The sequence below is a fragment of the Monodelphis domestica genome, chromosome 3 (assembly GCF_027887165.1).
Source record: "Monodelphis domestica isolate mMonDom1 chromosome 3, mMonDom1.pri, whole genome shotgun sequence".
Classification (NCBI taxonomy): Eukaryota; Metazoa; Chordata; class Mammalia; order Didelphimorphia; family Didelphidae; genus Monodelphis; species Monodelphis domestica.
This window is the reverse complement of record NC_077229.1, coordinates 317,047,794-317,074,475: the sequence shown is the minus strand read 5'-3', so window position 1 is coordinate 317,074,475 and position 26,682 is coordinate 317,047,794. Positions and strand designations below refer to the sequence as shown.

At 37.1% G+C, this 26,682-nt stretch overlaps 1 protein-coding gene across 8 annotated transcripts in view; it reads right to left on the bottom strand.

The window, feature by feature from the left end:
- The window catches only part of SGK3 (serum/glucocorticoid regulated kinase family member 3), a 151,125-nt gene that overhangs the window by 72,952 nt on the left and 51,491 nt on the right, over nucleotides 1–26,682 (bottom strand). For 2 of the 8 annotated variants that reach the window (XM_007487027.3, XM_007487026.2), the window contains exons 2-3: nucleotides 12,781–12,999; nucleotides 6,910–6,993 (exon numbers count right to left, since the gene is read on the bottom strand). In XM_007487027.3, the coding sequence (XP_007487089.1) occupies nucleotides 6,910–6,993; nucleotides 12,781–12,858 (162 nt within the window). In that variant the 5' untranslated portion in view covers nucleotides 12,859–12,999. Of the gene's footprint in view, nucleotides 1–6,909; nucleotides 6,994–12,780; nucleotides 13,000–26,682 lie in introns of those variants that run through there. The other 6 variants (XM_056823995.1, XM_056823994.1, XM_056823997.1 and 3 more) reach the window with 4 other exon arrangements.

The following is a 26,682-nucleotide window of genomic DNA, read 5'->3' as shown; positions in this document are numbered from 1 at the left end:
GCTAAGGTAGCTTTTGGTCTCTGAGCTTCTTCTTTCCTGATGACTTTTTTATATCAATAAACAACATACTTTCACTCTGTGCCAGTCACTATGATAAGCAATGATGACACAAAGAAAGGCATAAGCAGTCCCTATCCTAAAGAAGCTCTCATTCTAAAAAGGCATACAGTATATATAAAGAAAAACACATACAGAATTGATAGAAGATAGTATAAGAGGGGGGAAATTCTAGAAATAAAAAATCCCAGGAAAAGCGCTTGCTTTAGAAGAGGCGCTGGAGCTACTGAAGGAAGCCAGGAATTCTAAGAAGGGGTGCAAAGTTATTTATTAAGTACTTCCTAATTGAAAAGCAAGACAGCTCCTGCTCTAAAGGAGCTAAAACTCTTAAGGGAGACAGCACACACAGGAGATTTCAGATGCCAAGTCAGATATCATCTTTAATGATATCTTTAATATCATCTTTAATGTTATTTCCACTCCATTGATACTGAATCATTAGAATATGTGCAAAGGACTTTCATGATGTAAACTTTTTTATTTTCTAAGATTTTAGTAACCATAAGCGGAATCTATGGAATGCTAAGGAGGCAGAGGCTGCAGCACCAGGAGAAACAATTTACAGATCACATCTATGCAAGGTGGATTCCCCTGATGACTGCTGCAGCACTAGGCTGGAAGCAGATTTGGGTTGTGGTAGGCCCTGCTCTTCTTAGAATGTAAGGGATAAAAATTATGGTTGGACTGAATATTTACAAGTATGATCAACAGGAAAGGCCTCTCCAAAGGCTAGTGTCTCCAGAAAAGCCAAGGAAAGGAAGTCAACACTTTTCACTCACCACATGTCAGTCCAAAGGGAAGCAGTATGAGGTCTCAAGCCCGAGCTCCTCCAAGGCCAAGTTTCAAGGCTAAGATCCCTCACAGGAAGTGACCACCAAATTTAAAGGAAGTTCTTTGCATCACTTCCTGTGCCTGTGGTCCACCTTTACACATGTATACCAATGGCAGCTAAAACTTGGCTTTGGACTGCGCAGGGGGCAGTCAGTTGTTTCTGATTCATCACTTGCTAGCACACATGGGTCATAGACCTCACCACCTTAATACTTAAGTGGGGGTATATATAATCCTGGTGGCTAAAATCTAAAGAATAAGTAGGGTGGAGTTGATCACATCTTCACATTCTCACTAGTGCCTCCAAGAAGCTGTAGCTTTCACAGTGACCACATCCTAGTAAAACCAAAGGCACACAGACTGACAGGCATCAAACTGTCAGTAAATTAGGGGGATGTCTGCTCAAGCATGTGAAAACTGCCCTGGAGAAATGGGTAGATGAGAATAATATATTTCAAGGGCCATGAGGATGGCAGATATGGGTGCTAAGGAGCCCCTCAAGCTTGATAAGACATGGAAAATACCAAGCTCATACACTACATCCTGGGCCATCACCAGTCATCTTAATTACTGGAAGAGAGAGTAAGGCTGACAACTCGGTGCAACTCTGCCTCTCTTAAATTCAATTAATATACTAGTCAAGACATCACCAATGATGTCACTGGTTCTCTTCAAAAACAAAGGACAACCATATCTTGGAGCTCCTGGACCTCAGGTTCTGGGATGTCTCCGACTAGGTTGGAGGAGAGGTGACTGTCAAGATGTTAACAGTGGCTTGACTTGCCTGGCACCTGCCATACTTCCTATCGCTTTCTCAAGATGCTTCTCTTTTTCATGTATGCTGGCAACTGGTGGACATAGCTGGCCCTTTCTCCACAGCACTGTGCAGCTAGTCTGAACGTACACAGGGAAAAATGGAAGAAAATCAGAAAAGTAGGAAAGAACAAGATTGTAAAGAGCTATGAGGACTCTAGGTTTGATCAACAAAGTAACAGAAAGTCACTGGAGTTTCCTGAGGTGGCACAGGATAAGCCATATTCAGACCTGTACTTTAGCATATGGTAGATGGAACCAGAGGCAAGGAGACCAATGAGGAGGCTACTGCAATAATCCAGGCAAGAGGTGAGAAGGGCCTGTATTTGGGGGTGACTATGTGAGCAGAGAAAAGGGGTAGGAGATGTGAGCAAAAGAGGCAAGATCTGGCAACTGCCTGGAGGAGGTTCAGAGACAAGGAGGAGCCAAGGATGACCCCAAGGCTGGAAATCTAGGTGAACTGAGAGGATGGTGGTACCCTTGAAGTGAAGTTCATAAAAAGGCAGGTTGGGAAAGAGAGAGAATGAGTTCTATTTTGGATACATGAATTTGAGATGTCTATGGGATATTTAGTATAAACTGTCCAACAGGAAGTTGGTGATATGGGAGAAGCATTCAGGAGAGAAACAGCTACTGGGGACTATATAGACAGCCACACACATTTGAGAATTATTTAGATATTGATAACTGAAGCCACAAGAACAGAGATAGGATGAGAGAAAAGAGGGCCGAAGATAGAACTTTGTGGGACAACCATAGTAAGTAGGCATGGCATCAGATAAATTTTCATTTCTAATTTTTGGAATCAAGAACTTTAAAAGAAGGGAAATGGACCTACTATAACTGGACATAGCATATTCACCTTTTATTCCCATTTAGACTTTATCCTTGACCTAGTCAATGATCTGATCATCCATCCAATTCTGAAGCAAATTCTAGGTCTGTAACAGTTATTCCCTGTCTTTAAAAGTATTGTTATTGAATCATTTCAGTTGAGTACAATGCTTCATGACCCCATTTGGGGTTTTCCTGAAAAGAAATGGTTTGCTATTTCCTTCTCCAATTCATTTTACTGATGAGGAACTGAGGCAAATGGGTCTGAGTGACTTTTTTCCCAAGGTCATACAGCTGGTAAGTATTGAGGCCAAATTTGAAATCAGATTTTCCTAACTTCAGACCTGGTACTCTATCCAATGTGCCACTTGACTTGCCCCCTTTCAAGTGTGCAGTACTCATCTCTATCCCCTACAACTTTTTTTCTCTTGCCTGCACCTTTCTGGATTTATGGTCACATTCTAATTACACTTGAAGACTTTATGATGTATAAGCACGAGTCCCAAACAGTCCTGAAGCCCTCTAGAGCCTTTATATTCTTGATAATGAATTGCACTGTCCTATATTGTTGGTGTTCCCTGGTACAGTATTGTCAAGTCATTTGTTTCTTAATATCTTTTCAAGTTCCTTATAGAATTTCTCTACTTTGTTACCCTTTGCATCAGATTTTAAAAAAAACTGTAACTGTCTTCGGAGTAGTCTAGTTGTTTAGACTATTATGTGTATGGTGAAAAGAACAAGTGCTCCATGAAATTATGGTCCTTATTTTGGGGAGCACAGGATCAGCTCCATCAAATTATTTATTCATCTATTCAAGGAGAATCTAGGATCCATCTTTCCCATTTGCCTCCAAAACATTTTTCAGTTTAATTTATATCACTATTATTAGGTCAGATATGGCTTAGGGTCTCCATGTATACCAATTCATCAATCTCTGGGCAAAGATTGCACGTTAAGAGTACCATCAGTTAAATTAATAATTACAATCTAAAAACTGTTATTCTTGATACCTTCTCTCTAAGAATAATCAATTAATCAATAAAAATTTGTTAAGCACCCTACTATGTGCCATATACTGGTATACAAATTGAGAGTCCCTTCTCTAATTCTAATTAAAAAAATAATTAGGGAGTTTCATTAGACTAAGGGTATTTCTATCAGTTTCAGAGCTTTACCATTGAAAAATCAAATCATCCAATTTTTTGATTTCTCATTTTAAGTCTGTCAATACTTAACTTGGCTCATTTGTAGACTGCAGCCTTTCCCAAGCCAATACTAGAAGGTTTCCATCTGAAGGTATTATCAAAAAAACCAAAAAACTGAAAAAACAATACTAGCAGACACTGATATGCTTTTAAAATTTACAAAGTGCTTTACAAACATTATCTTATTTTTTCTTTGTAATTACAATGAAAGATAGGTACTAAAGGTATTATTCTCTTTATTTCACAAATGAGCAGAGGGGTTAAGTCACTTACCATGTAGCTTTAAAGGCTAAGTATCTCCTGAGGGTAAATGTATTGATCTTTCCTCCATACCCCACTGCATTTTAATTATAATGAAATAAAATTAAGGACTAGAAACATAAGGATTATTGTCTTATCCCTGAATGAAAAAGATTTCAAACCAAGAACCCTGACTTATGAGAGAAATCATAGTGTTAAGCTTAATCATTTATTCCAGCCTTCAATTTAAAAGGAAAAAATAAAGATAATTTTTACCTTTGGGGTTATTCCTTTAAAATTAGCAGGATTATATGCTGGGCCCCTATTTTTAAAAATATCTACAACTGTTAATCAGGTGGGATTAATACTGAATGAACATAAAACTGGAAAAACATGTTTCCAGAGTTTAAATAGCAAATATTCTCATTACCAGAGGTTGAGGGGAATTTCTGAGGGTCAGCTACTTATTTCAGATGTGTCAAGTCCTTTATGCCTAGGAAAATTGAGATATCTGCAAGTGTACATAAAAGTCATCTTAGAGAAAAAATAGCTAGGCTCAGAACAGATGGTTGGACTATAAAGAGGCTATAAAAACTAATCAATTGTTGGATTCATCAAGGAACATTAGTAAAAATGACCAGGAAGATGGAATGCAGTCCCCTCATAGCCTCTGATGGGTATTTTAAATGTGTTAAGCTTCTGAGATATACTTCAAAAGATCATGTGACAAATTTAGGATAATTTATGCTTTAAAAAAATTATCAAGGAGCAACCTCCTAGGTTGCACCACTCATGCCATCTTGCTTGCCAAAAATGCAACATTACTAATAAATCTCTCTTTACTTTATAGCTAAATTTCAAGTCTTGTATTCTTTTTTTTTTTTTTTTTAAACCCTTACCTTCCGTCTTGGAGTCAATACTGTGTATTGGCTCCAAGGCAGAAGAGTGGTAAGGGCTAGGCAATGGGGGTCAAGTGACTTGCCCAGGGTCACACAGCTGGGAAGTGTCTGAGGCCAGATTTGAACCTAGGACCTCCCGTCTCTAGGGCTAGCTCTCAATCCACTAAGCTACCCAGCTGCCCCCTCAAGTCTTGTATTCTTGCAAAAGGTATCCTTCCCGAACCACAGGGGTACACATCTGTAACCCAGAACATCTGGCACCCAATGTTTGGCTAACCTGTATCCTCCATGAGGACACAGCTTCTCAGGTAGGAAGGAGCCTTTCTTAGACTCCTGAAACCCCCATCTTTTGGGTGACATCTTTGTAGGACCTCTTTTGTGCTCTCTCTCCCTCTGGCCCCATAAGTCAAGTCCGCCTGTCTGCTAGATCTAGGGTCTCTATCGGCTTCCCTTTTTTATACTAGAAGACATTTTGTTGAAGAGGAGATTCTCACCTCACTAACATGAGTGCTATAGGTCGAGCAGATGCAGTTGTTGACCCTCGGTGTGGAATTGGCCATTGCACATCAAAATGGGACAGAGACAGAACATACTCCAAGATTCCCTTTTGGGGTGTATACTTGAAAATTGGGAAAAATTGGATCTATACAATTTGAAAAAAGAGAAACTAATTTTTTTTTTGTAATGATAAATGGCCATGTTGCACTCTTGATAAGCAAGAAGCATGGCCTATCCATGGGTTACTTCTCAAAAAAATTAGATCTGGTTAGTCATACCATACTTAAGATTAGTTTCGGCTACAGTATTCTAGAGACTAAAAGCCACCCATGGATCACTAGAGACCTTCTCACTAAATACCAAGCTCTCACAATTGCCCTAATCAGAATCAGGATAGCCCTTCTAGGGGCAAATCTAGGGTTGAGTCCATTTGAACAGTTGTATGAGACTGCTTTTCTAACCTCTGATGTTCCTTTAGATACAGAAATCCTCAGCCTTGTTAGGTTTTCTAAGCAACTTGGCCCTATCCAGCAGGTTCTGAGAGACTACAATAATAATATCCTTCCCAAGCCCTCAAGAGAAGATAAAGAGGAATCCTTCCACCCAGCCCAAACAGAAGATTGGGTATACCAGAAAACATGGAGCAGATCAAATCAGCTAACACCTCAATGGGAGTAGCATCATCCAGTCATTCTATCCACTCCCTTCCTCCTTGTTATTTCAAATCTCTCTTGCTCTAGCCATGACTATCCTTTTCTTATACTTTCTGTCTTTTCCTGTTTTTTAATCATGCAAATCCTGCCAGCTGGACAGCTAATTCTCTGATTTGTAACCTTGTCAATTCTCTAGTTGCTTGTAGGATGAAAGCTCCCATTGGAGTCACTGAGACGCCATTACAACCCTGCAACCTTCCCAGCCTGAAGCCCTGGATATTGCCTATAGCCAATGCCTCTCTCTCCTGACAATAGGCAGGGACAGCTCTACAACCATTCTCAGCTCTGAAGAAGCTACAGAAAACTGAGACCATTGCCCCATTTCCCCTTAGATATTTGGAGAGGGGGGAGATATCATGGTCATTGTACCCCCAGAAACTCAGACAAACTATTATCAGGGAAATTCCTTTGCTCCCTTACACCCTCAGACTCCCAACCCAAAACAGCTGACCCTGAGAGGATTATCCTCCTTGGATTGTCCCATTGATCCAAATCCTGAGAACCACCCCCATGCCTTCAGGGAAAACTCCTCCCCAACCCCATAAACAAGTCTTCATTGAATATAAAAACCCCAGAACTGAGGCATTTGGGGAGCAACCTCCTAGATTGCTCCACTCATGCTGTCTTGCTTGCCAAAAATGCAACATTACTAATAAATCTCTCTTTACTTTTAAGCTAAAAAAAAAATATATATATATCAAGATGCTATTTTTTATAAAGCATGTCCCTTTTATTCATGAGATTAAATACTCTTTGTTGTTGGATTTTTCTAGGATGATTTTTGATTTGATTGAATTTTATAGACAGAATCTTACTCACTGTGTTATAAAGCTTATCAAATTCAGCATATCTCCTGAAGACAAACCATTCATTCCTTCCAACTGAAACTAATACTTTATAAACCTGTAAAAATAAAGGGAAAATAAAATTTGAAGGCAAACAAAAAATGCCAAGTATATCTGATTTATCAGGATACAAAAACATTAAATCACTTTAATTTTTTTTAATCATGCAAAACTCAAAGTGATACAAGAATAGTAAACTTTCACAACTTTAAAATGCAGTGGTTATAGGATTATAGAAACCTCAAAGTTTTAAATACAATAACACTATTCACTTAAAAAAGATACTTGTGAGGGGGCAGTTAGGTAGCTCAGTGGATTGAGAGCCTAGCCTAGAGATAGGAGGTCCTAGGTTCAAATCTAGTCTCAGACACTTCCCAACTGTGTGACCCTAGACAAGTCACTTGACCCTGCCCCACCCAAGACGGAAGGTAAGGGTTTAAAAAAAAATTAAAAAGATACTTGTGAATCAAGAGAAAAATATTCTCAATAAAACTGTGATTGTGCACAAATTAAAATTATCTTCTTTTTTTTTTTTTAAAGACCCTTTGTCTTACAATCAATATTTAACATCGGTTCCAAGGGGGCAATAATTGCAAGGATTAGGCAATGGGGGGTAAAGGGATTTGCTCAGGGCCATCCAGCTAGGAAGGGACTGATTTGAACTTAGGACTTGTCATCTCTAGGTCTGGCACTCTACCCACTAGACAAAAGGTTAAATCTTTTTTTTAAGTAGAATTACTTTTCCCTTCTCCAGAATTTTGATTGAGACTAGGCTTGAGGTTTGGGAGAGGAAAGTCAACAGTATATATCATAATACTATGCTTTAATTCCTAAGCAATAGAGGAGAGGTTAGCACCACTCTTTTAATGAGTAGTTAGTAAAGTTTCAGAAAGGAAGAGTTGGGGGAATTATTGATTACAATCCTCTCTCACATGAAAATCCCAGAAAATCAAGGAAGGTGGAGAACTGACTTGGACATCTCTCTCATGAATCTTAACCATCAAAGAAAGCACTATAAAAATTCAGAAAAACTATCTTGACTGATGAGTTTCCCAGGATACTTCATTTAAAATATCCTAGTCCTCTCTAGCTGAAAGGCTAAATATCTCCATTATTCCACTCCTCATATTGGCAATCCTACACTCAGAACTTCTTATAATGAGTAAAGACATTTGGAAATGGTGTGACTTGATACAGATATGGAGAAATTATAAAGAAAACTCCAAAGAAGTGTTGGAGTCCGATGGATACAGATCAAAGCATATTGTCTTTCACATCAGTGTATTTATGATTTTATTTGGGGGTTTTGATTTTACATGAGTGTGCTCTTATAACAATGACCAATATGAAAGTGTTTTCCATGAAAATAAAATAAAAAAATTTTAAAACCTTTTTGAGCTGAATAAATACCCCATATCCTTCTTAATAAAAGTATCTTCTATTTGCATATGTTTAATAATCTATAAAGCATATGTGCATGCATTAATTAGCTCATTTGCTCCTTACCCTATAAAGTAAGTGGGCAAGGTATTTTATATTTACAGATAAACAATAATTCAAAAATTCAACCCAATTAATTTGTTTAATTTTTTTAATGAGATTAAAGAGATACATATAAAACTCACAAAGTCCTTAGACTTTATGAGACTATTTCCATAGTGTATAAAGCCAGGCTCAGAAAGATTAGGTGCCTAAGATCAGATGCTAAATTAAGTAGAAGCCCTGGAATCCATATGTCTTGATTTCCTCCATGCACCACTATCAACAACTTCGCAAAAAAAAATCAGCACCCAAACTACATCATCCAGGGAACCATTCTATATCAACATGTAGAAGACAAGGCCTTTAAAGAGTTTACATTAAAAAAGACATATAAACACAAACCCACTGCATGATATATAGCACATAGACAGTATTACAAGCTATTTGGGGAAATGATACAGCTTACAAAAAGAGTTAGAACCCAAAACTCTTGGTCTTTTCCCTTCCTGGGAATGTTTTCAGGTAACTCAGGAAGAGTTCAACTCAAAATTATATGCAATTACATTTTAATAATAACAGCAGTATCATTTATATAGTGCTCATTACTTGCCAGGTACTGTGCTAAGTATATCTCATGTTATTCTCACAACAAACCAACCCTGGGCCTCAGGTGGCATTATATTCATTTTATATTTGAGGAAACTGAGGAAAACAGAGGTTAAGCAACTTGCCTAGTCTCACACAGCTAGAAAGTATAAGACCAAATTTGAACTGAGATCTTCCTGAATTCAGACCTAAGTGCTCTGTCCACTGTGCCATCTAGTTGCCTCTAATGCAATAGCATACTACTCTGCCAGCCTTGTGTTCCAGTATCAGGTCCAGATGGTGGGGCTATAAAAACAAAGGAGAAATATTCTCTGCCCTCCAGGAGCTGACAATCTAGCAAGCAGAGAGAGATGCCAAGAACTGTGGTAGATACAGAATCAATAAGAATGAGCAATGATGAACAATAAGGAATAAGTGATAAAGAGGAGTTGAGACTGACACAGAGGCTGTAAACCTAAGTCACCAGAAGGGTCAGAAAGAAATAAGGAAGTTGGGCAAATAGGTACATTTTGGTGAAAAGATAATGAGTTCAATTTGGGACACGTCGAATTTGAGATTGTTACAGGTCAGTTCAAAATGTCCAAAAGGCAGCTAGCTGGTGATGCAGAACTGGAATTGGGGAAAGACAGAAGGGCTAGATAAATATATCTAAGACTCAATAGCACAGAGATAGTCATTAAAACATTTGGGACAAAGTGTAAAGGGAGGAGAAAGCCTAGGACAGAGCCTTTGGGTAATACCCATAATAAGGGGGAGATAAAGGGAAGATGAAATAATGTCGTGTGTCCTAAAATACAAACTACACATCTAAGAGCAGCAAGGACTCTAGGTTCCTAAAATATAACTACTACTATTCTCATTTATTTAGCATTTCAATGTTTATAGATTGTTTTTCCTCACACTCTTGTGAGGTGGGCATCTCAAATATCTATAACCTTATTATGTAGATGAGGAAACAAAGGTTGGTTCAGAGATGCTAAAAAATTTGGCCAATCAAACTACTGCAAGAGCTGAAATTCAAGCTATGATCTCCCCTGAATCCAATTTCATCATTCTTTCCACTATACTGAACTACTTCAATAAGTAAGACACATAGAACATGGGCAGGAGGACATCTGGACTTATACAAAGTACCTTTGGGAGAAAACTCTCCCCACCTGTTCATGCCCAAAATTCCTTTAATTGTAAACAAAGCCTTTCATGAATTAAGTTGAAAATATCCTTTCTTAGCACCTATTATACTGTGCTAAGCACTGGAGATACAAAGAAGTATAACATTTAAGAATTTATCATCTAGTTGGGAGTGGTGATAGAGGTGAGATAGATACAAATAATCACAATGCAAGTTAGAGCAGTATTAAATGTCTGGACAAAGTGACATGAGAGATTGCAAGAGGCAAAAAAGATCACCCCTACCTGGAGGGGGGAGAGGAGACAGTTACAGAAGGCATCATGGAGTAGTTGCACTTCATCTGGGTCTTGAAAAAGAAGGATTTCAATAGGCAGAGATGTGCAGGATGCCATGTGCAAATGTGCTATGGCCGAAGAGAGTAAGGGGAAGAGCAAGCAAACCACTCAGGGCAATCCCCAAGTTTACAAAAAATGGTCCTGGATTGTCTCCTAATTGGTCCCTTTCCCCCCATTTTCTCCCCACTTGGGCCCTTCCCTTCACAGAGATGCAGAATCACAGGATCTGGCTACATGAAAAAAAAAGAGGAGGAAGAAATAAAAATCACAGATTGTGGCTGTGGAGACCATGAAAACTGTCAAGACTACTGGAAAATACAAGTTGGATTTTTCTTTAACAATGATGTTACAACACCCCTCTCCCCTTCAAGTGTTTTTGTATAGCGGTCAGATTCTGTGATTCTGCTCAGTGTGAAAATGGCTACAGAGAGAAGGAATGGAGGAATGGAGGCCAATTAGCGTTTGAAATGAAAAGCTGATTTCTGAACTTCTGTGTGGATGGTTACGCTATATAGTAGGCATTTTCCTGGTTTCCTCTCAGAAGAAGGGAAGGGAAAATTAGTTAGCTAAATATTAAATCATATGGATGAAGCATCACAAGCAAGCCAAACATACTATGAGGAGATATTGTTTTGATTGTCTGAGGGTGAATTGGGAATAGGAAGAAGCAGTCAGTGAATTCAATCCAAAGATATGGAGTAGGTAAAACAAAAATCTGAAGAAAAAATTACATTCTCCTCTATGGACAAAAGGGCAGCAGATGAAAAGGTATCTTAGCCTAAAAAGAATCATAAACCAGGCTAGGCCAGCGGTGCTGAAGTTAAGGATTAAGCTAGCACAAGTTGAGGTGTCCCTCAGAGCAAGTTTAGAAAAATTAGAAAAAAAAGATTGGTAAGTAAGCAATTCTAAAGATCTCATCTTTATTTACTTTTCCTGAATTCTTATTTTCTTTTCCCTTGTAAAGTTCTTCACAAACTGGCCCTTTCCTCCCTCTCTAGTCTTTAAGCACCACTGGCCTATATTGTGTTCCGCCACAAATGCTCCCATCTCTCCCTTCATCTCCCTTTACACTGGCTGTCTTTTGTGCCTGGAAAGCTCTCCCTTCTCACCTATGCCTTTCAGAATTCTTCACTTCTTCCTTGAAAACTTAGCTCAAAAGCCACTTTCTTTGGGTTTTTCCTGATCTGCCCAGCTCCTGACACCTTATTTTGTAGGGTTACTGACCATGGATACATTATGGAACATATATATTACTACTTATTTACACACTGTCTCCTCATTCAAATATAAGTTCTTTGAGAATTCAACTATTTGTATCCATGGCAATTGGCACAGTGCCTGCCTAACGTAAGCCCTTGTACAATGCAGTAGTTAGAAATATGGCAGAATGGAAAAAAGAAATAAGAAAGGAAAAAGGATATAAGGGAAGAAACTGAAGAAGGTTTTTAGGAATCTGGCATGATAGTTCTCTGAATCCACAAAGCAAGACACAGAAAGCTCCACTGAGATTTAGTAGTCATGTAGTTTTAATAAGAAGTAACAAGGTGAAAGTCCCAGACAAATTCCAAAAAAGAGCTCTTAGCCCAGAAAGCTGACTAGGTCTGTACAGTTTGGATCCTTTGAAAAAAATGTTTATGACAGCACTGTGAACGAAAGGAAAGGAGATGATGGATGCCAGGCTCAATGCCAAGGAAGAAACAAAAAAGATCTGACAGCTAAAGTCAAGCTGAAGATGACAAAGTTTTAGAAGCAGGTTATCTATAAGAATGAAGATGCCAAAAAAAAAGATGCCAAGAAAAAAAAGATGCCAAAAACAAATGCTAGTTACACAAGAAAAATGTAAATTTTTCCAACCACAAATCAGTGAATGAATACCATAGATACTTTCTCATTTTAACTGAGAAGACGTGAGCAATGTCTATTCCAAGTCAGATTACCACTGAAGTGGAAAAGACAGGTGGGGAAAAGAGCTACTGTTGACCATACAATCCCTATTTAACAGAAATGGAGAATGAGAGATGTTCCATTTTTATTATTATCAAGGGAGCTACAAATATATGCAGTTGAACTTTGAATGACTTTTAAAGGCTTCTAGCTTACACTATGAAATTATCACTGCACACTCTAAGAACTACTGGGACTGAATTCAGTGTTTGGTTCCATTAGACAAATTAAGAAAGGATTATTAACTTAGAAAAAAAAGACAATATTTGGATTATAAAACCATAGTTTTCCAAACTTTTCTCCATTCAATTTTTTCCATATTCTTCAAGTTAATATATATACTTACAGTGAACCTCTTTTTTTTCTCCCTGTGTTCATCAGAGCTCGGGATGCTAACACTTGGGCAGCTTTCTTTGCAGTCCATGGTACAGCCTCTTTGGGTTAAATGTCTCAAATGGAAACCACAAAAAAGAGTCTGAAGAGATTTCCAATATTACACAAATTCAATAATACTGATCCAAAACATAAAGTCTCTTGGGAAAACATTCAAATTCCATCATGCAACCTTTAACAAAAAAGAAAAAAAAAGAATTTAGCAACATTAAAAAAAATACTTTTATACTGTCTTCCAGAGGTGTAAGATTCTTTTAGGGGACCATGAGACTGGACTGAGGTCATATTAAAAAAGACTTCAATGCTAAGTGAAGAAATTAATAAATATTCTATAGCAACTAGTTACTTCTGAGGAGGGATTAACCTGATGAAATTGGTTTTGAGATTGATTTAATCTGAAGAAGAGTACTGAGGTGAAAGAGAATAAAAACAAGAAATAGTTCAGGCATGAAGGATGTGAAGGAAAGTAAGGAACATATAAATGAGAGAGCTATTCCAAAGATATTTCCACAGAATGTGATAACTGGTTAAACGGACAGCTTTGAGGGAGGAGTCAAAGAAAAACTATTATTCCCAAATCTGAGCAGATTAGAAGAAGTACATCAGTGAAGATAGTTCACTTAGGATCTTTCTGGTAGTTGAGGAAGGCACTTGGGAATAACTCAGGTTTGTTTACACTGAGTTTGGTGTGATTTTACATCACTCAACTATAAACATTCTGTGTTGAAAAACACAGGCACAGATTTGAAAAATCTCAATTTTAGCTATCAATATAGAATAGTAACTGTTAAAATCTAGCTAGAGGAGATAGAATTATTGAACCAAAGGAATGAGTATAGCGTGAGAACAAAGGGCCAAAAACTGAGTTTTAGGTAAAGATGGGAAATAGAGGAGAATAAAAAGCCAGAATATCAAGCTGACATAAAATGGCTAGAGATACATCAAGAAAATGAAATCAAGAGATTCAAAAAGGGGTGCCAAATGATATAGACAACAAGGAAATTAAGTTCAAATAAGATATCAACATGGCATCACTTTTAAAACTGCAATTCAACAGAAATTTTGGAAGCCAGATTGGCAAAGAGAATAGAGTATGGTTATGTAAGCAGCAGGTGCCACTGTGTAGCTAGGAAGAGAAATAGGACAGTAGCTATGTCAACAGGATCAATATAAAGTTTCCTAAGACGGGGAAAAATCTGGGCATGTATGAACATTGAAGGGAAACTAAATCAGTAGGGAGGGAAAGAAGAAGAATAAGTGAGGGAACAAAATCCCTCAGTAGTCTGAAAAAAAATTATTTAAGTGAATGTACCTGGATTGAAGAGTCAATATGAAACTGAAGTTAATCATGACAGTTGTCAATGTAATTGGGAAAGCTGCTGCATCTTACTCTCCATATGTGGGGCTCTGTAGTTGGGGCACTCTCCAAGATGGCAGTACAAAGTTGTGCACTAGGATCCCCAAGCTAGAACTGGTCTCCAGCCAAAGTGATTCACCTAATTTCACATTAAATAATTAAATCCCTAAGGATTGCTGGTTCTAACTTACAAAACAGAAACCAAAAAAAAACTCTTGACCAAGACAATGAATTCTGCCCCTGTAGCAACTCAAAAAATCAGGTTCTTAAAGCTTGAATGTCTCACAAGTCTATGCTGACAAATCAATTATACCTGTATTGTTAATAACCCTTGGATATTTCATTTGGTTTTGACATTCCTTCTTGGACTTTATGTAGCCCTTTGTTATGTTAAGTCACTTATCATGTCATGTGGCATATTATAGTTATCTCTTCATCTTATTACCCTAATTCCAGGAGAGAGGACTATTTCTTATCTAAACTTTGTCCCCTATCTTACATGTTGTTCTGTCCACTGTAGGAATTGCATAAATCTTTGTTAAATTTGTCCTGAGAAGACACAAAGCAGAAAAATCACACAATAATAAAAAACCCTAGCCAAAATGAAAAGTATATAGACTAATATTCTTCATGAATACCCATTTTAAAATATTTAATATAAAATATTAGCAAACAGGTTATAATAACATATTGGCTTAGTGAAGAACTGGTTCAATAGTATAACCACAATAAACCATATTAATGACCCAAATAATAAAAAACACATGATTATACAGACACGAGATTTTTCACAAAATCTAACTCCCGTTCTCTTAAAAACACACAAAAATAAGCTTTAATAAGATGCAGAATATAAAATAAATCCACCTAAATCATCTATATATTACTGATGAAATCCAACAGCAAGGGATAGAAAGAGAAATTCTGCTGAAAATTAACTAGAGACAACATGAAACACTTGAGAGTCTAGCAGCCAAGACAAACCTAGGAACTATATGGATACAATTACACTTTTCAGACAAATAAAGTCAGATCTGAACACCTGAAAAATATTAATCCCTCATGGACAGGCTGTACCAATAAAATCAAAATGATAATTCTATCTAACTTTATTTATTTAGTTAGTGCCACACAAATCAAACCATCAAAAATTCTTTTCTAAATCTAGAAAAAATAACAAAATTCATCTGAAAGAACAAAAGGTCAACATCATCAAGGAAATTAATGGAAAAATATGAAGGGAACCTAGTTGTACCAGATCTCAAACTAACTCAAACTATATTATAAGATAATAATCATCAAAAACAATCTGGTACTGACTAAGAAATAAAGTGGTGTATCAGTGGGATAGATTAAGTTCACAATACATAGCTGGTAATAACCATAGTAAGTTAGTGTTTGATTAACCCACAGATCCCAGCCATTGGGACAAGAATTCACATTTGACAATTGCTACAAAACTAGAAAGCACTCTGGCAGAAACCAGGTGTAGACCAACATCTCACACCTTATAAAAATCAAGTACATAACTTAAGCATAAAGGATGATATCATAAGCAAATTAGATCTAAGAATAAGGGAAGAATTTATGACCAAATGAGAGAGAGCATCAGAGGATGCAAAATGGGTAATTATTTTTTTCCATCAAATTAAAAAAGTTTTGACCAAACAAAACCAGTGTAACCAAAATTAAAAGGAAGGCAGAAAAACTGGGAAAAAATAACTTAACAGCAAATTTCTTTGATAAAGGCCTCATTTCTCAAATCTGTAGAGAACTGAGTGAAATTTATGAGAATGCAAGTATTACACAGTTGATAAATGGGCAAAGGACATGAACATGCAGTTTCAGAAGAAATCAAAGCTATCTATAATCATATAAAAATGTTCTAAATCACTATTAGAAAAATGCAAATTAAAATATCTATGAAGTACCATTTCACATTAATCAGATAGGCTAATGTGACAGAAAAGGAAAACAACAAATATCAGAGGGGATGTGGCAAAACTGGGACACTAATGAACTGCTGATGGACTTGTGAACTGATCCAACTATTCTGGTGAACAAATTGGAAGTCGGCCCAAAGGATCATAAAAACTGTGCAACCCAACAATACCACTACTAGGTCTATATATTAAAGAGAGGGGAAAAAAGAGAGGACCTAAAATGCATAAAATTATTATAGATTTTCTTTTTGTGGTGGCAAAGAACTAGAAATTGAGGGGATGTCTATCAATTGGGGGATGACTGAACAAGATGTGGTAGGATTGTGATGGAAGACTACGGTATTATAATAAATGATGAGCAGGATGTTTTCAAGAAACCTGGAATGACTTTCATGAACTGAAGCAAGGTAAATTGAGCAGAACCAGAACATTGTATATAGCAACAGCAATACTGTATGATGATCAACTGTGAATGATTGAGCTCTTCTCAGTGAAGCAAAGATTCAAGACAATTCTGAAGGATTTACAATGAAAAATGCTATCTACCTCCAGCAAAATAACAAAAACAAATGTGAATGAAGATTGAAGCAAAGGATTTTTTTCAGTTCCCATCCTTTGCTCAGTGTTTTCTTTTACAACATGATTAATATGGAAATGTATTTCACATGACTACTGCATATGCATGAGTTTTATAAAATTACTTGCTTTCTCAATGAGGGGACAGGGTATGGAGGGAAGGAGAGAATTTAGAACTCAAATTTAAATAATGAATGTTAAAATTAGTTTTTACATGTAATTGAAAAAAGGAAAATATTAAAAGAAAAAACACAAGAAAGCACAGTAATAAATGAATTTTTTCTTATGATAATAAATGTTTATTTGAAATCCAGCGCAAATTTTATAAGTAATGGAGAAAAACAAGAAGCCTTTCTAATAAGATCAAGCAAGGATGCCTATTATCACCAGAACTATTTAATACTGTACTAGAAATGCTAGCTATAGCAATAAGACAAGGAAGAGAAATCCAGAAAATCAGCAAAGGCAAAGAATAAATAAAATTAGGTCTTTCTTTCTAAATATTATATTTTATATAGAAAACATGAGCTAAATAAACCATTAACTGAAACTATATGTTAATAAACCCACACAAATCACTGTCATTCCTACATATTAGCAACAAAACTCAGCAGAAAGTGACACAAAAAGAAATCCCATTCAAAATAACTATAGAAAGTATAAAATCTTTGGGAGTCTACCTACTAAGACATTCCCAGAAACAATGCAACTAAAAAACAGTCTTTAAAGAAAGAGACCTAAATCATCAGGGGAAATATTAACTGTTCATGGCTAGGTTAAACCAGTAGTAGTCTCTAGGTAACCGAGGATGACGATTGTCTTTGTGTGTTTTTGTGCACAAAGATACTTGTGCATGAAGGAGATTTAAGTGGAAAAGTCGATGCACAGAGACAGTCCCACTCTCTCGGCATTGGAAGCCTGTGTCCAGTGGCACGAAAGGTGGTTACACCTGGAGACTTCCTCAGCTACATTGGATGGCCATGTTGTCCTTTGTGCTCCAACACGCCCTGAGCACTCCACAGTGCTTTGCTGCGTCGCCATCTCAGCCGTTGAACCTTCTTATTGGTTTCTTCCGTCTGTTCGGCCGAAGCAGTCTTCACATGCTGGGTGAGCAAAGCCCTGGTTCACCAGGGGTTGACGTTGACCCGATGGCTACCTTCACACGGTTTAGCCGGCCTGTCGCCTGGCAAAGTTGTTGTCCGGGATGTGGCCGCTGCCGCATGCTAGCAGCTACTGGGAGCCACAAGTGAGAGCTGGGTGTCAGGTGAGGGTCAGAGGCTGGAGAGCTGCCCTAGGAGGGCACGACAAGCCCTCCATACCAGAGATACTACTCCTCCCTGAGCACCCAATGAAGTAAAAAAATGTGCATTTTTAACTATAAGTAAATTTCTTTCAGTGCCATACCAATCAAACTACCAAAGGATTATTTTAGACAGCTAGAATAAACAAGGAGATTTATCTGGAAGAATAAAGATTTAAAAATTGCTCCGTCTACAATAAAAAGCCTGGTAACCAGCCTCTTGTTGTCCTTTACAGATAGAAGTTATTCTTTAAAAACTGTCACTGTCCCCAACTAAATAAAGCTGAATTTCTTAGCACATATTTGTAAAAATCTTTTTCACTAATCTCTTATTTATAGTTAAAAGGAGAAAATATTTGCAAAGTATTAATCATATGTAACAAATTATGTAGAAAGAGTTGGAAAGATGACTGATGGTTTACCTCAAGGAATTTATTATCTAATAAGGGAGAGATCATATATAAATAATTATAATAACACAAGGGGGAAAATAAGGCAAATGCCAGAAGCCCAACACTGTTCCTAGATTATTACATTGCAACAGTAAGCTTTCATAGTATCTTACCCAGAACCAGATGATCAGTTTCTCCCAGACATGTCCAAACCATGCCACCATGTAGACATTTGGTTGACTATAGTTCATATGCCAAGCACTGCAGTATCTAGAGTGTTTACTAAGTGCTTTTTTCCATTCATTCAAGTGCTATGAAGCTTTCAAAGGAAGGGGAAGACAATAGCAGTTGGTAGGGAAAGCAGGAAAGGTTTTATTGAGTAATCACACGTATTATAAGTAATAAGGTACCCACTTTCCAAGCAAGGAACACCAGACTCAAAGACAACTAGGAAAGCATCCAGACTAGAAGGGAGCATAGGGCATCAACCAACGAATCAATATTTACTAAGCATCTACGATGCCTCATAGTAGACCAGTTTCAAGTCTTCTGCCTGAATGACTCCATTTTTCCCTTTTGTGATTTGGTTAAAAGTCAAAATTCCTCTTCACAAGAAAACTAATTTGTCATAGATAGAAATATTTGATAACATGGAGCTCCCCTCACCCCAGAAAGAACAACAAGAAGTCAATGCCTGGGCTAGATGACTACAAAAGTTTTACCATTAGTATATATGTATAATACTAATGGCTGTTCTTAGGCACCTCAGGCTAATCATCTTCTCTATTCACAACAGGCAAAGTGCATTATTGTTTATAGCTGCTTGTATTTTGGGGTGCATCTCTGTGGTGGTTATTGGATTCCTATTCTTTTTATAGAAGTGAATTCCAATTATAAAATATAGGTGGAAGACCTGGAGGAATGCAGGTCAGGATCTTCACAATTAGTATTTACTCTTGTCAATGGGACCACATGCAAAGATCTTTGGCAGTTGCTTTACTTTTCTTTGATATGACTCTTAAACCTTAAAACTGTCCATTTTAATAAACATGTATACTTTTAACAGTGAATAAAATAGTATAATATGTTGAAACGGTCCCCTTTCTTGCCAATGAAAAGGTGAATATGCCAATATTTTTTCCAGCATTACTACATATACTCTAGTCTTTATAGCAAGGGACTGTTTGTTTGTCCTAATAGACCTAATTTTCATTACAGGAATTTTGGGACATTTTCTGGATCTGTTTTCTCCATCAAACTCCAAAGATCTTGAAAAGCAGGAGCACAGGAGTGTAGAGAAAGAAATGAGACTGGGTTTGAGAAGTGAAACTGATTCAGGCAAACAGAAAAAAGCTGTCATTACCTATAGGGAAAGAGGGCAGGGAATAAGGGTCCAAGCAGTTGAGGACAATAATTTGACCTTTATACCACACTCTATAGTTTATAAAGCAATTTCTTCATAATATCCCTCTGAGCAAGAAGTTAAAAATATCGTTCCAGGGGAAACTGAAGCTGAAGCAGATTAAATGATCCAGTTAGGCTTGTACAGCTAGGAAAGGTTTTCTGATGTGATCTTTTCAAGATGCCACAAAGCAAGTAACTGGCTAGAGGTGGGACTTAATCAAGGCAAGAGGGCCCTCTCTGGGTACTTCTGCAAACAGTCCAATAAACCTGCATACATTTTTGTTAAAACAGTATGTGTCACAAACTGCTTGTACTATAATATGATTTGATGAATTCTTTATGTACACATGGATAAGTACTCCAAAAAACATCTTAAGTAAGGAAAACATTTTCAAAGAAAACAAAGCATACCCTGTCACATCTATAAATTAATTCCCTTGTAAAATGGGCCAAGAAAACCCCACTGGGCTTGCCAGTGCAGGATACACATAATGAACTGTGGTATGTGTGCTTTTCCAGGATATCACATGGTGAATCAGTAACAACTTTTCCTGTTTTTCCTTTCTCACTATCATCTTCCTCTTAAATTCCTTTCCCTGCACCCCCCCCCCAATACACACTGTACTCTGATCTCTCAAAGTTAATGTAATCCCAGAATGCTCCTAAGTCTGTTACCATTTTTTCTCCTATTTAATGTTAATAGAAGTCTTCTTTAAGTGCATTTGAATCCCAGGCAAAATACTCCTTTTACCACTGCAGGTCAGCACATGTTCTGTAACTTCGTTTTAAGAGTTGCTTGAAACCAAGAGATAAAGTGTCTCATCCAGCTGTCTGCTGGAAAAGGTCAGAAGCTGGATTAGAACCCAAGTGTTCCTGACTGAGGAGAGGAGAGGAAGAGAGAGGAGGGGAGGAGAGGAAAGAGAAAGAGAGGGAGAGAAAGGAAGGAAGGAAAGAAGAAAAAGGATATAGGTATTATAAAAAGAATAGAGCAGAAAGAGTATTAATTTGTTGTCAGAAGACTTGAGAACAAACCCCGCCTCTGTCACCACTTTAGGCAAGCAGTTACTTAGTTTCTTCTTCAGGCTTCAGTTACTTATCTGTAAAAAATACAGCATTCAGACTAAATGACTTCTAACTTCGCTTCTAGCTCCAAATCTATCATTCCAGAAAAATAAGTTTATACAACAAATGTTTTACATTACAGTAAGACTAATAATATCATAAATATTTCATGTCCTAGAATTTAGGAGTCTCAACAAAACTGCCTCAAAACTTTCTAATGAGTTTCCCTGCACCCATATGTATCTTATTATGGATTATATGAGAATTGGGTTAGGGAGGATGAGATAATAGTAGCTTTTTCTCTACCACATCAGGGTTTAAACTTCCTGCAATGCAAAAGATGGCTTTGCAAAACTTACCTCAACTAATTACAGGGTTTTTTTCCCCATCAAGTTCCAAAATTCATAGGTAGGAATGGTAAGAATGGCAACAATAATTAAGTCTTTACCCTGATTCTGTCAAGTGAACTTTGCTCAGTGAAATGCCCTTTACCCAACACCCAATTTTCTGTCTACAGTGGAATCCAAATGCCAGGTCTTCAATACTTTTGCTAGGAAATCCAGTCTTATTATGAGGATGTGGACATAATAATGAGAAAAAGTAGAGCCTAAGGCAGTGTTCTCCACCCTTTTCCCTTTGTTGCATTGCCTGAAAACCCCCCCAACAATATTCAAGGTGCACCTTCTCAAAGAAGTCAGGGAGAAAACATACAAGTAAGAAATTGTTCCATTTTCATCAACAAATATAAATATTGGAGCAGTGTCTAAAAAGTGGGAAAGGCCTTTGGAAAAAAATTACTATTGATCATAATTAAAGGAGAGAAGACTTCCACACAGAGAACCAGGAAATGATAATAACTATAGTAGCCACAGGTGGGGTGATGAAACAACCCTATGCTATGCTACGCTATCTTTTAAGTAATATATAAGCTGTAAGACAGGGTTCTAACAGATCATTGGTACTGTGAGAATCATGAAATGACCAGAGAAGAGCAGTGGAGTCAGCAGTGGGGCCAGGAAACATATTTGAGCTCTATTGGCATTACCTTCCTGGCTTTACCAGAGGAAGGGGGCTGACTGCAACAGAGATTAACAACTCTGATGCTGAGGGGGTTAGGTTTTGGAGAGACAGGTCTTTTGCACAGGAATGAGACTCTTGGAGGCTTAAATTGGTGTATCTTTTAGAGGCACATGGACTAAAGTGAGGTTAGGCAAGTACAACCCACAAAGTGAAGATGATGAAATTCACTTAAAGGAAGAGCAAGCTTTATGGTTAGGAATAAACACCAAAATAAAACTGAAAGGGACAAGACAAAAATTCTCAAATTAGTTGAAGGGCATGGTCGGACTATTCTGGCACTTATTCTTTTTACTTTATAAAAATTATATTTTATTATTTACTTTTTATGTGTTTATTATATTTCTATAGAAAATATTTCTACATAAACTAATAACATTACTATTTTTTACTTTTTACTTTATTATTTTTACTTTTTCTCTTATTTCTCTAATATGGAAGAGAACAATCACTTATGTGCCAGACACTGTCCTAAGCACCTTACAATTATCTTCCCATTTGTGCCTATGGGGTCTTTTTAGTTTCTCCATAAGGCAATGCTTTCCTTTGTTTCTTCAAGAGTGACAGTTTTTTGTTTTGTTTTGTTTTGTTTTATACCCCTTACCTTCAATACTGTGTATTGGCTCCAAGGCAGAAGAGTGGTAAGGGCTAGGCAATGGGGGTCAAGTGACTTGCCCAGGGTCACACAGCTGGGAAGTGTCTGAAGCCAGACTTGAACCTAGGACCTCCCATCTCTAGGCCTGGTTCTCAATCCACTGAGAGTGACAGTTTTTACCAGAGTGACAGTTTTTACCAATCAGGGAAATGACATCTGGCATCCATAATTACATTGATATCCTTAACTAAATAACTGACATTTGTAATGTTTTAAAGTTTGTAAAACCCTTTCTTATATATATTACCACATCCTCACACTACCTGTGAGGCAGGTACCTGCCCATTTTACAGATAAGGAAATTGAGGTTAAGTGACTTGCTTAAAGGCAACAAAATGAGTATCAGAGGTCGATTCAAACATTGTCTCTCCTGCCAAGTACTCTTTCAATTCTACCACGCTGATGGATTCTAACTATATTAAAAGTTTTAAGGATAATTAAAATCACAAAAGGCAATATGGCTTAACAAATGACCTGGATTTCAAGTCCCACCTTTGATATATACTGTCTGTGTGACCCTAGTGTTCTAGGCAACTGTCTTAAGATTGTTAAGTTGCTTAGAAGGTTATGACCTGCATTGGGGGATGGAATTTTCTTACCAGAGAGTTCCCTAAACCAAGGGTAACATCAATCTAATCCCTATCCATCTAAAATTGCAAATACCCCAAAGGGCAATGGAAAGATACATAAATAGATGCAGCATATTATTAACAATAACCTGCATGCATGCAGCCTGAGAATAAAGGATCTAGGTTCAAATTCTACCTTTGCCATTTATTAGTTGAAATCCTGAGCTAGTCATACAATTTCTCTGGGCCTTGTTTTCCTTATCTGCAAATGAGGAAGTTGGACTAGATGGTCCTTAGATGATTCTTTTTTAACTCTAGAACTAAATAAATGCTTGTTAGCATAAAAGATAATACTTTAAATACTCAACACTAAAAAAGTAAGTTGGCAAGTTACCATGTTGAGAATGAATACCAAAATATTTATGGGCAACTCAAGTAGCATACTGGCACTCCTGAGATACTAAAATAACAAGAGGAAAGACGTAGGGCATTGGAAGAATCTACTAGAAGCCATGAACAAAGAATTCTATATGGTGAGAAACCAAGGACAGGGTTTGCTATCTTATCTGCATAGGGTTATCCAACAATACCAATGAAATCACAAAGCTACCGAAGAACCAAAATAATTTTAGGTTTGAAACTTACTGCTAGTCACATAGAGAAAGAAAAAAACTGTAATTTCAGTCAATAGGTAATTAAAAAAAAAACAACAAAATACAGTTCCTTATCTGTTACATTGAAGGAATAAAATGGATGAGACTTTTTGTCATGTGACAATTTTTAGCTACTACTGAAGTGGACGTGAAAATTCTGGTTAAATACTATTGTAAGGGAGCTTGTCACTCAAATGTAGAAAAGTGTTCTTCTTAGATCAGGTATATTGTTTTCCAATTCATTTTTATCAGTGAAGAAATAGCAGGCTCCTTTTCCTCCAAAAAATTTTATACGATGATTGATCACAAAGATTTAGACGAAATGCTTAGAATTATTATCTTTTTTTCAATTCTTCTTTATTTTGATATTTACAAGGACCTAAGATTTCATCAAGTGGGAATATACAATCCTAAGAGTTGGAAAAAAAAGGGATTGCCTTTATTTCTAGTGGTACAACAATATAAGCAAGAGGGCAAATGCCATGCTAAACTTCAGTGTCACTGAATATTACCCAGAAATAACATTTGGCTTTTTAAATCCAAAGTCTGACAAATGGTTGCCAAAAATGAGTCTTTCCCACGTAGATTGAAAATTACAGTACCATCTAATTTTCACAAAGTCTAAAAACCAGAAGCAATAATAATATTTACAAAGAGAACACTTCAAATGTTTCCAAGTTGTAATTTCTGCCATGCAGGAATCACTCTATTAAAATAAGCTGGTAAAGCTTGAAAGTGTACATGATAACATGTGCTGGAAAGCCCAGAAGGTTAAACACACATATATATACAGTTTCTGCTCTTCTGTAATATGTAATTATTAAAATACGAAGGTCATAAATGCAGGGAAGCATTGTTCCAAAACAAATATTTTCTTACAAGATTTTTTTCTGTCAGTAAAACATACAGGTTGGTACACATCATAAAAGGTTTTTCAGAGCACAGGTTAAGAGGAGAATTATATATTTAAACCGAAATATGTATCATGAAATAACGTAGCATATAGCATTTTAAGGTGAACAAAGTACTTCTACCTAATAACCCATGAGACAGCAATCATTATCTAGAATTTAAAAGATAAAGGCAGAGACTCATAGAGATGAAGACCTGTCCATTCTCAGACAACTAGCATTTGGACTGGTATTCCAACCCATGTTCTTGACTCACAAAATCAAAGCATCTCAGAGGAAGAAGGTACCTCCAAGATTAACAACTCCAATCCATTGCTGAACAAGGATCCATTCTACAATATACTGGACAACTGGCCATTAAGCCACTGATTGAAGACTTCCAATGGGATTTGCCAGGGCAGCCCACATCATTTCTGGGTGGTTCTACTTGTTAGGCAGTTTCTCCTTACATCATTCCTGAATCTGCCTCTTTGCCACTTCTACTCTCTCTTCTCAGGTACCAAAGAGAACAAATCTAATCTCTCTTCCCCTTGACACTAGATATCTTTCCCTCTTACCTGCACCCCATTCCTCTCCAGACTAAACAAACCTAGTTCCTCAAATGATGCTCAAATCATCTCAAAGTCCTGTCAGCCCCTCCTCTGAATGTTCTCCACATTATCATGTCCTTCCTCCAATGTGGCATCCTGAACTGAACACATTATTCCAAATAGGTTCTGACCTAGGCAGAATATAGAGAACTCTCTCAGTACTGGTTGACAACAGCTTACTCCCCAGAAGCTATACTTCTTAATGCACCCAAAATCACATTTCCTTTTTTGGCTCCCATATTACTCATTAGGAATACCAATCACTAAAATCCCCAGAACATTTTTCTAACAAATTTTTGTGTAGTAAAACCTGTCTTTCTTCTTATACTTTACAGAGTTGATTTCTTGAATTTAAAAGTCTAGATGCATTATTATTAAATTTCATCCTCTTGCATTCAGTTCAACATTCTATAACCTGTCAAGACCTTTTTATAAACTAGTTGTTATTCCAAGCATTTGCTACACCTACTAGTTCTGTGCCATATGTAAATTTGATGAACATGTCAATGACAATGGCTGTGCCTTTGTCCAAATTGCTAATAAAAAATATTAACCAGAACGAGCCTAAGATCATTCCACTAGAGACCAGGTCCTTCTGTCAAACTGACAATGAAATATTATTGACTACATGGGGAACCTGGTTATTCAATCATCAGTTAAGATTAAGGTTCACTTATCTCTATGTTTTCCACAAGAATAAAATGAAAAACTTTTTAGCAAACAAATGGCTAAAACTAAAGATGGAGTATTTCTATTTATCAGTGGAGTAACCTTGTCAAGAACGGAAATAAGGTAAGTCTGTCAACGAAGTCATGCTGACTTTTTGTGATCATTGTTTCCTTGCTAGATAATCTCTATTTGTTGCTGCTATTCTTGCCAAGTCATTTTAGTTGTGTCCAATTTTTCATGACCCCATTTGGTGTTTCCTAGGCAAGATACTGGAGTGATCTGCCACTTCCTTCTCCAACTCATTTTACAGTTGAGGAAACTGAGGCAAACAGGGTTAGTTTAGTTGACTTGCCCAAGGTCATAACAGCTCTAAATCCAGGCCCAGTGCTCTAGCCAATGTGTCACCTTGCTGCCCCTAAAATGGTCTCTAACCATCCTTTAATTACTATATGTTAGAATTTTGCCAGAAATTGAAGTCAAACTCACAGACCTATACTTTGAAGATTCCTCACCTTGTTTCTCTCTGAAAATTAAGACATGTTTTTCACAAGTTCTATAGTATCTTTCTCCTGTTCTAATTTTACAAATATCACCATTGACCGGGACAATCCCACATGGTAGTTCTTTGGATACTCTGATATGTACATCTAGACTTTATAACTTGAACTTATCAAGAGCAGCAAAGTGCTTTCTTATT